The 11,531-nt window shown below is 35.3% G+C and overlaps 1 protein-coding gene across 1 annotated transcript; it reads left to right on the forward strand.

Moving 5' to 3' along the window:
* LOC109844022 (endonuclease 2) lies at positions 248–8,400 on the forward strand. Its single transcript, XM_020413030.1, has 9 exons — positions 248–444; positions 1,475–1,649; positions 6,197–6,304; positions 6,707–6,762; positions 7,301–7,384; positions 7,493–7,585; positions 7,765–7,832; positions 8,165–8,238; positions 8,332–8,400. Exons 1-9 carry the CDS (start codon positions 331–333, stop codon positions 8,376–8,378), a joined length of 819 nt encoding a protein of 272 aa, XP_020268619.1. The 5' UTR covers positions 248–330; the 3' UTR covers positions 8,379–8,400.

Below are 11,531 nucleotides of genomic sequence, written 5' to 3' on the forward strand. Positions count from 1 at the left end.
TAATTAATAATCAATCTAAATATGAATAAAAGGATAAAGTTTAGAAAATCTAAATACTTTGCTTTTTTTCTTTGGAAATTATTTTATATCATCAAACAGAATGACAAGAAAGTAAATAGGTGTGTACAAATATGAAAGCAATTACCTTTTTCTCAGCCATCAAAACAAAAAGGTGTGATCATTGCCAGGGAGTTTCCATTTATAAATTGAGAAATTAATGCGTGAATAATGATATACGCATAGGGTTGGTTTGTTTCAGTACTTCTCAACAGTCTCTCTCACACTTTCTCTTTCTTTTTCTCCCTCCCTCAACTCTCTCTTTCTCTAAAGATGACTTGTGGGTTTCAGATGCCTGCCCTCTTCATCTTGATAGCTTTATCATTTCCAGTTCTGATCCATGGATGGGGAGTTGATGGGCATTATATCGTTTGCAAAATAGCTCAGGTTGATTCCTTTCTTTTATCATAGCATCCCTTTTTAGATTATGTATGTGAGTACTCATTTTCTCTACTTGCAAGTCTTCTCTGTTTTCCTTTCTTTATTGGGTTAATTAATTTCAAGGAAAACCTGAACTATTTTTTTTGGGTTGTCTCACAAAACACTCGTGAATTTTGAATTTTTTTCACTGCACACCTAGCTATAATTTGCAAATAACTAAAATTTCCTTGAGACGTAAAACCACAATTTATAGGAGTGCGTTGCCTGTAAACGACAAATGCCACAGTTTTAAGTTTTATTTTTAAACTCAATGGCATTTTAGTTATTGTTTAGGCATCTGGTGAGGATAAGTTAAAGTTCAATGGGGTTTTGTTAGATATCCCGAAATTCAATGTGTTATGTGAGATAAAAAGAGTTCAGAAGGGTTATGTGCAAGACACCTCAATGACATTAACTTAGTTTTCTATCATGCTTGTCTATAATCTCTAACATAAAAATGGCAGTGGGCAATCTAGTGATACTCGTGTTTAACAAGTAGATTTGCTCAGATTCAGAGAATTTTGATTGTCTGTTAGGGGTAATATTTGTTTTTTTTTTTTGATAATACTAGCATTAGTAGTCAATTTTATCTTTACTTAGTCCTTGTTGGTAACTGGTACTACAGTGTATGCGATACACGCATGGCACAAAACGTGAGATTAGCGTGGTAATCGAATTGTCAAAGAAAACGGATAGATAAGATTTTGAATTTATATTTGTTGATTGTTAATTTTTTCAATTTTCATGACGTTTCCGTAATTTTTTTTTCCAAATGCAAGAATGTTTCTTTTCATTTTGTCAACTGTGAGAGCATTTTTGTTGATTTCTTAAAATGTGAGAGCATATAAAATTTAATTTTTAGATGCAAAAGGCATTTTCGGATTTCAAAAAACGTCGCTCACAATAAGACCAGAAAGAAGACTTTTCTTAATATATAGTAGTATGAATATATAGTGTAGATTACTGTTGTTTTTTAATTTTTTAATATTGTTGTTAGGATCGATTAAGCACGGCAGCATCAGACGCAGTCAATGATCTTCTTCCGAGTTATGCAAACAACAATCTCAGCAGCCTTTGCTCATGGGCTGACCATGTAAAGTTCCGCTATAGATGGTCCTCTCCTCTCCATTACATTAATACACCAGATAATCTTTGCAATTATAATTACCAAAGTGAGTATCACTCTACTTCTTAATTTTCACTGATAAAAATATTCTGTGCGTAATTATACCCGCCCATGTATATGAAAATTGCAATCAGTGCAAGTTGTTTTTTTTTTGTTGAGAAGTGTTAAAAGTTGAAGGGGGTTTTCTGAGAACCCGAAAACTTGAAGAGTGTTTTGTGACGTATTGTAAGTCAAGGGGGGTTATGTTAGAAACGCCCAAACCGTTAGTGTCGGTAGTGTCGGGTGTAGACACAAACCTCCGCAGGCGAGCTCAGGCGAGGTCGAAGGCGCGGTGCAGGCGAGCTCGACGAGATCCAAGCGAGATCGACTCGCAGGAGAGCTTGAGATGGTGCAGGCGAGGTCGAGCTCGAAGCTGCAGGCGAGGAGTTTCAGGCGGAACGCTGCAGGTGAGGTCGTCGAGCGCTCAAGGCGAGCTCGAGGCAGGCGAGAGGCGCTAGCCCCCCTAGCGCTTCTTCCCTCTCTTTCTCCTCTAGCGATCTCAAACCCTAGCGGCGGCGACGAAGTTTTTTTCTTTTGTCCTCTTTTCTCAAGCGCTCAATCAGTAAAGTTTGAGGGGGGGAATTTAAGAAGAGGAATAAAAAGAAGAGAAGAATTAAAAGAGGGGTTATTTGAGAGAAAGGATTAACACTGTAGCTACAGTGTTGGGTATTAAGAGATCTAGTTTGAGATCTGCTCTTGCATTGTATTTTTTGTTGATTAATAAGAAATTAATTGTGTGGCTCCTGAGGACGTAGGTAGTTGCCGAACCTCATTAAACTTGGTATACTTTTTTTTATACTGTGTTTCTGCTGTTTTAGGGTTTTCGACATAAAATTCCCAACAACTGGTATCAGAGTCTAAAACGATTTAGAGGAAGTCAAATTCAAGTGGGAGCGATGGCCGTGGATGAAGGAAAAGTGAGATTAGAGAAGCTTGATGGATCAGATTTCGGATTCTAGAAAATACAGATAGAGGATTATATGTATCAGAAAAATCTATATCAACCTCTCTCAGGGAAAAAGCCAGAGGGTATGAAGGAAGAAGATTGGAATCTTCTAGACAGAAAGGCCCTCAGGGTTATCGTTTGACGTTAACCCGCAATGTTGCTTTTAACATTGCAAAGGAGAAAACCACGACGGGTCTTATGACATCACTCTCAAATATGTATGAGAAACCATCAGCCTCAAATAAAGTCCATTTGATAAGACGGTTGTTCAATTTGTGAATGACGAAAGGTGCATTGGTAGCACATCATCTCAATCAACTCAATACAGTCACGGCCCAATTGAGTTCAGGTGATATTGAGTTTGATGAAAAAGTTCGAGCGTTGATCCTTTTGTATTCCCTACCAGAGAGTTGGAATGCTACAGTCATAGCTGTGAGTAGCTCGTTGAGAAGCAACAACTTGAAGTTTGACAACGTTTGTGATTTGGTTCTCAATGAGGAGATCTGACGGAGAGAGTCGGGTGAAGCTACAACCTCTTCAATATTATATACAGAGTCAAGAGGTAAAAATTCAACCAGAGGAAATGAATCAGAGGACAGTAGGTCCAAATCCAAGAATTCCAGCAGCTCAAAGGCTATCGAGTGTTGGAAGTACGAGAAAAACGGGCATTACAAGAATCAGTGTAAGAGTGCACAGAAGGAGTGGGAGGCAAAGACAGATATGAATGTTGCTTCCACCTCAGGAGGAGATGATGCATTGATATGCTCTTTGGAGAGCAAGGAGGAGTCTTGGGTGTTGGACTCTGGAGCATCATTCCATGCTACTTCTCAGAAAGAATTCCTCGAGAAGTATATCCCCGAAAATCTTAGAAATGTATACCTTGGTAATGATCAACTATGTGTCATTATTAGCAAAGGTGTAGTGAAGATTAAGCTGAATGGGTCAGTATAGGAGCTGAAGGATGTCAGGTATATTCCCGATCTAAAAAGAAACTTAATCTCAGTAAGCTAGTTGGCTAGTGAAGGCTACACGATGACTTTCCATGGTGATGATTGGAGGATTTCAAAAGGCGCAATGACGATTGCTAGAGGCAAGAAAACTGGTACCCTGTATATGATAGCAGGTGCACGTTGTTTGATCTCAGTTGCAACAAGTAATAAGACTTCAAGGTTGTGGCACTAGAGACTCGGTCATATGAGTAAAAAAGGGATAAAGATTATGCACACAAAGAGAAAACTCCCAGGTTTACAAGCAGTAGAGATTGATATGTGTGAAGAATGCATACTTAAAAAGCAGAAGAAAGTTAGCTTTCATACAAGTGGCAAAATCCCTAGGAAAGAGAAGCTAGCGCTCGTTCACTCAGATGTAAGGGACCAACCACCACCGCATTCATTGGTGGAAAATACTACTTTGTGATTTTTATCGATGATCACTCTCGAAAAGTGTGTGTCTACTTTCTGAAGCATAAGTCAGAAGTATTTGAAGCTTTCAGAAGATGGAAAACTATGGTTGAGAATGAAACCGATCTGAGAATAAAGAAGCCCAGGACCGACAATGGCGGTGAGTATGAAAACATCAGATTCAAGAAGTTCTGCTATGAGCACGGGATCATAATGGAGAGAACCATGCTCGGTACGCCTCAGAACAATGGTGTGGCTGAGCACATGAATAGAACACTAACAGAGAGAGCTAGAAGCATTCAGATACAGTTAAGTCTACCAAAACAGTTCTGGGCAGAAGTAGTCAACACAACAACTTGATCAACCGATAACCATTGGTTCCATTGGAGCACAAAATACCAGAGTAGGTATGGTGCGAAAAGGAGGTAACACTCTCACATCTCAGAGTTTTCGATTGTGTAGCTTATGTGCATATTAGTGATCAAGGCAGGAATGAGCCTGATCCCAAGTCTAAGAAATGCACATTCATCGGGGATGGTGAAGATGAGTTCGGCTACCGTATTTGGGATAACAAAAACAAGAAGGTGATCTAGAGCAGAGATGTGACCTTCAACGAGAAGGTGGTGTATAAGGACATGCACAAGACAGATGTCAGTGACTTAGAGAGCGAGTCAATATTTGTAAATAAAGATGATGTCCCAGATAACCTCTCGGAAGAACCCAATGCAGAAGGTCCTCAGCCAGAAGAGCCTGTTGGACAGAACGGTGTGCAGAAGCCCGACACACCAGCTCTGATATTAAGGAGAATTACTCATCCTCCTGTGCCTAACAGCAGATACATGAATTATATGTTGCTGACAAATGGAGGAAAGTCTAAAAGCTTTGATGAAGCTTGTTAAAATGAAGATGCGAGCAAGTATGAGTTTGCTATGAAAGAAGAGATGAAATCTCTGATCTCCAACCAGACATGGGAACTAGCTGAGTTGCCCATGGGGAAGAAGGTACATCACAACCAGTGGGTGTATCGAGTGAAAAAGGAACATGATGGTTCCAGAAGATATAGAGCCCGACAAGTTGTTAAAGATTTCAACAGAAGATCCAAGGAAGAAAGAATCCAGCGGATATGTTGACAAAGACAGTGACCTTTCAGAAACTAGAGTTGTGCGCAACTTCAGTTGGCCTTCATGCATAGGTGCTGAGGGCGGAGCCACATAGGAGAAAGTGCTTGTTGAGATAGCCTGCTGATAGCGGTTTGGCCTCCAAGTGGGAGATTGTTAGTATCGGGTGTAGACACAAACCTCCGCAGGCGAGCTCAGGAGAGATCGAAGGCGCGGTGTAGGCGAGCTTGACGATATCCAGGCGAGATAGACTCACAAGCGACCTTGAGATGGTGCAGGTGAGGTCGAGCTCGAAGCTTCAGGCGATGAGTTTCAGGCGGAACGCTGCAGGTGAGGTCGTCGAGCGCTCAAGGCGAGCTCGAGGCAGGCGAGAGGCGGATCAGGCGAGGTCCAGGTGTTCTGTAGGCGAGCTCGAGTAAAGCGCCTGCAGGCGAGGTTAGGGGGGGCGCAAGCATGCGGTTGCCGCGACAGGCCTCTCGCCAGCATGGCGTTAGGGTCCCTTATAAAAAAGAGACCCAGAGCCCTAGCCCCCCTCCCCCCCCGCGCTTCTTCCCTCTCTTCTCCTCTCGCGATATCTTAAACCCTAGCCGGCCGAAGAAAGTTTTTTTTCTCTTCTGCCCTCTTTTCTCAAGCGCTCAATCGGTGAAGTTTGAGGGGGGAATTTAAGAAGATGAATGAAAAGAAGAGAAGAATTAAAAGAGGGATTATTTGAGAGAAAGCATTAACATTGTAGCTATAGTGTTGGGTATCGAGAGATCTAGTTTGAGATCTGCTCTTGCATTGTATTTCTTATTGATTAATAAGAAATTAATTGTGTGGCCCCTGAGAACGTAGGCAGTTACCGAATCTCGTTAAACTTGGTGTACTTTTCTCTATACTGTGTTTCTGCTGTTTTAGGGTTTTCGGCGTAAAATTCCCAACACAAACTTCAGGGGTTTTCTGGCAAAAAAATTGAATAAATGTCTTATGAAGGCCCTTGAGTTTCTTGAAGTAGATAAAAGGTTTATGATATTTTTATAGAAAGATGAAATTCATAATAATCTCTTGAGATTTTAAGGATTGCTAGGGTTTCATTTTGATGTATATGCAGGGGACTGCAAGGATGACAATGGAGTGGCAGGGAGATGTGTATCAGGAGCAATCACCAATTACACTGACCAGCTTCTTACTTACAAGAACTCTTCTAGTGGATCCCAATGTAAGAAAAAGGGTTAATTCACAAAGTCCACCTGAACGTTGGAGGGTTTTGCACATAACCTTCTAAATTTTTATCTAACATAACTCCGGAACACATGGAGGGCCGATCTTATAAAGCCCCTATGAACTGTATACTTTCTCATGGGACCCCACCTGTAATTGTTTTGCTCTCAAAGACGTTTAGTCATTGACAAACTACATGTGGGGTTTTGGTGAGAAAAGTTTAAAGTTCAGTATGTTTTGTAAGACACCCCAAAGTTTAAGGAGCGAGCTACTGCAAAACCCCCCAAAGTTCAGGGTGTTTTGTGAAATTAACCTAAAAACATACACGCTCGACATAATGAACTTCTTTTGAGAAATAACAACAAAATATTAAACGTTCAAATAAATTTATATATTTCAGATAATCTCACTGAAGCACTCCTCTTCCTTGCTCACTTTGTGGGTGACATTCACCAGGTATATATATCAAACATCTCCAAATTATTTAAAGAAAACAGTAAAGAATCACAAAACATTATTTAGCAAAATAGACCGTTTTGCTAATTATTTAGCAAAATAGACCGTTTTGATAAATAATTAGCAAAATAGACATCTTTTTTGCCAACAGGCCAAAAACATATCTATTTTGCAAAACAGCTCAGAAAACATACGGGACTAGTAGTCTCGTATGTTTTAATTACGGATTAGTGAACTCAGAAATTTTCACAAAACATTAAGATGAACTCAGAAAACATAAGGGACTACTAGTCCCGTATGTTTTCTGAGTCACTAATCCGTGATTAAGTTGGCTCTAAACATACAGGACTAGTAGTCCCGTATGTTTTCTGAGTCTTGTTTTTCAAAATCGACCTCTTTTTTTCAAAAGAGGTCTACTTTGCTAATTATTTAGCAAAACGGTCTATTTTGCTAAATAATTAGCAAAAACGGACTATTTTGCAAATTTTCTCTTTATTTTTTCTTATTACTGAACTTATGAGACATGCAAAATGTGCAGCCTCTACATGTTGGTTTCACTTCAGATGAAGGGGGCAACACCATTGAAGTACACTGGTATACAAGAAAGGCAAACCTCCACCATGTAAGTTTAGAATTATTCTCCTAATTAAATTTCATCTTATTTTTATACCAATTATTGTAGGGTGCTTCATATATTATTTTATGTTTTTTTCTGATGAGGACCCTACAGGTATGGGATGATAGCATAATTCAAACGGCAGAAGAAAATTTCTATAACACTTCGGTGGAAGAATTCGCGGATACAATAAAAAAGAATATCACAGTATGATGAATTTTAAACGGTTATTTTTGGGTTGTTGAGTTTTAATTGATCATTGTGAAGAAATATTGATACAGGAGAATATCTACCTCTTGTATGTTTCTGTATTGTAATTATATATTTTTGCATTAAAATCTCTGTTCATATTGATATGATTCATTTTCTCAATATCTTGATAATAGGGAGAGTGGTCAGAGAAAGTTACGAAATGGGAGACATGCAGTAAAAACGAGACAATATGTCCAGACGTGTAAGTTCCTTTTACTTTAGGGTTAATTACTTATAGACCCCTGTACTATCACCCAATTGCGGATCGGACCCTGTAATTACATTGTTGCAGATATATCCTTCACGAGGTATATTTGTCAAAAATATTTCCCTTTCTCTGAGGGTAAAAGACCCAAAAAATTTCACCGTAATTGACCCTTTGCTTTAGAGGAAAAAAAGAATCAAATAATTTGTCTTTAGAATCGAAAAAGTTTATGATCTATTTCTTATTATTGTTGTTGTTGTTGTTGTTGTTATTTACTTTTTAGAGATGTATGAAATTCCCTAATTAAGCTTAGTTATGCCATTGAGCAGATATGCATCAGAAAGTATCACTGCAGCGTGTGATTGGGCATACAAAGGTGTAACAGAGGGTTCAACTTTAGAAGGTACATACTCATGTCTATATCTCATCTTTAACTAATAATATATAATTCAATATTTTCTTTTTTTTCTGTGAATTAAATCAATTATTATTGCAGATGAGTATTTTCATAGTAGAGTGCCTGTGGTGAATTTGAGCGCTTAGCTGAGGGGTGGGGTTCGTTTAGGCGGCGCAATGCTGACCGAATTTTTTGGATGAAACCGGGTTTTATGCGTATGTTCGAATATTGGTTGCTAAATAAATTTCTGGATAATGAAAACTGCTATCAAGTCAGTTGATCTTTTCTGTCATTAGTTACTATTAGCGAAAAAGGTAAGAATTTACCATTTTCGAGACCCTTTGTTCTCTGATTATGAGCAAAAAGTGAATCAGTACAGTATTTATTTAAGACTATATTTCTTTCTTTTAGTCTAAATGAATTTCTGTAAATTTCAATTGATATCAAGTTTAATTCCATCTCCACTTGTTTTCTTGTAATCAGAAAATGGATTAGAGCAACAAAATAAAAAAAAAGCATGGTCATTGTTATTTTGTCAGTAAATTTCACAAAACTATTATGACATCATGTTAGGTCAAAATCAATTCTACCCCAAACAAGATTAGAAAAGAACAAAAAGGAGGCATCAATATTTATGTGGTTTAGCCTAAGCCTACGCCCACGGACAAAATGACAAGAAAACTTTCCCTATCGATTATGACGCAACGCAGAAGTTGTAGCCTCGGAATTCACTAAGGACAGTCTTCGAATCCACGAAGAGCTTCGAATCCACAAAGTAAATATTGACGAAAAACGAAATTTTATTAATCAAAATTTATTATTCTCCATTGGGGTTACATAACTCTTCTTAAATATAAAAACAAATGAGACTCCTAGTGAATATTTTATTTAAATTTTAATTTATTATAATCATAGTTATATTCTATCCAAATCCTATGTGAACTATTTACAGGTCAACAATTTAAAGATTAATAAGCTATAATAAATAAAGATTGCAAAAAACCCCAAAAAGTTTCAAAATTTTCCCAAAACACCCTTAAAAGTAATCCAGACGTTTCAAAACTTAAAACAATAAACATGAAACCCTCAATATTTTAAATACTATAAAAACACACTCAAAAGTTCAAATAATAACAAAGCACTATGAAATTCTGAAATTTTAAAACTTGTGAACAACAAAGACGAGTTCAAGGGATTACTATCAGACACTAAAAAACTAAAATTTGTAAAAATAACCTCAAAGTTATAAATATTCCAAAAAACTCTTTTGAAAATTAAAAAACACAGAAAACCCTAAAAATTAATAACTTCTAACTAATACATAATAAATCTCAAAATTATACGAGTTCGGGAAAATCTTTTCATGGTCAATATTACCCTTGACTATTTGAATATTTTATTTAAATTTAATTTATTATAATCATAATTATATCCTATCCTAATCCTATGTGAACTACTTACAGGTCAATAATTTAAAGATTAATAAGCTATAATATATGAAGATTCCTAATCCTATGTGAACTACTTACAGGTCAATAATTTAAAGATTAATAAGCTATAATATATGAAGATTACAAAAAATACCAAAAAGTTTTAAAATTTACACAAAACACCCTTAAAAGTATAAAATTACACAAAACATCATGACGTTTCAAAACTTAAAACAACAAGCATGAAACCTTAATATTTTAAAAACTATAAAAACACCATCAAAAGTTCAAATAATAAAAAAGCACTATGAAATTCTAAATTTTCAAAACTTGCGAACAATAAAGACGAATTCAAGGAATTACTATCAAACACTAAAAAACTAAATTTTATAAAAAAAAATAACCTCAAAGTTATAAAAATTCTAAAAAACTCCTTCGAAAATTAAAAAAAACACAAAACACTAAAAATTAATAACTTATAACCAATACATATCAAATCTCAAAATTATTAACAGACCGCTAAAAATTTAAATTTTGCAACAAATAATCTAAAGTTTCAATAATTACAAAAAAATACCCTCAAAATTCAGAGTTGCAAGAAATATTCTGACATTAAAAAATACACTACCAACACATGAAATATGAAAATTACAAGCACTCAACTTAAAATTTAATTTTTTTTAAAAAAACACTCTCAAAGTTTCAAAATTTGCAAGACAAACCCTTAAAAATTTAAAATCACGAAAAAAGCAACTAAAACTTCAAAATATAGCAAAAAAAGAGTAGTTGTTTGATATTCTTTCATTAAGATATGTAAATTTAACTTTTATTTTAAGCTTTTACTATCTTTTTTTGGCATCTAAAGTAGTCTAATTTTATCGAAAAAGATAAAGGTGGAGAAGGATTGATAACGTCTCAATAAAAAATAAAACATAAGGAATGAAGACACTATTTTTTGAATATTTTATAGAATAGGTTTTTTTGGAGTAAATTAGGAATTTTTAGAAGGGGTTTTCATAAACCTTTTTAGTATTTTTATTTGTTTATGTGGATGTTTTCATTAATAAAAGTATACTAGATTTAGTATTAATATTTATTTTATAATTTTTTAAAGTCTATCAAGGATTAGGAACAAACTCCATATTATCTTTTATGTCATTTTAGCCCACTTTTAACTAATCATCTTGTCTTATGAGCTTAATTTTTCATTTTCCTTTAGGAACGTTTTTTTTTTGTAGTGTTTTTCACTTTTATAATGCTATATTTTCTCAGATCAAGCTTGGTTTCATGTTGGTCTCAATGACATGATAATTCAAATTGATTTTAGATTACATTTATTTCCTGTCAATTTAATTATCAATATAAAAATTTAAATTGAGTGTAGTTCATTTAAACAAATATTTAAAAAAATAAATAATCACAATTCTAAAGTTTAGAGATATAAGTAAGCAAAAACCATCAAAGTGGAACCGAGGAACAAGTTTTAGTATGGAAATAAAACAAATATACTTAATCATGATATTTGACCACGTGCATTATACATGCATAAAACCTAGTCATACTCCCTTTAAAAGCATGAATTCGGAAAAATCTTTCGTTGGACAAAAATACGCTTAAATTCAAATATTATTCTATTAAGTAAGAGTAAATTGATAAATTAATGAATTCTTATTGGATATACATAGTATGAAGATAAAGATACAATTTAAATTGAAATGTAAATCTAAATAAAATTATTAAATACCATATTTATAAATGTCTACAAAATGAAGGGTGTATATGCAAAAACTAAATAAATTAATGAGACAAATAATGTCTATCCTAAAGGTCGAACCCGAGAACAACATAGACCTACAAATATACATAATG

Source organism: Asparagus officinalis, chromosome 1 (genome assembly GCF_001876935.1).
Source record: "Asparagus officinalis chromosome 1, Aspof.V1, whole genome shotgun sequence".
Lineage (NCBI taxonomy): Eukaryota > Viridiplantae > Streptophyta > Magnoliopsida > Asparagales > Asparagaceae > Asparagus > Asparagus officinalis.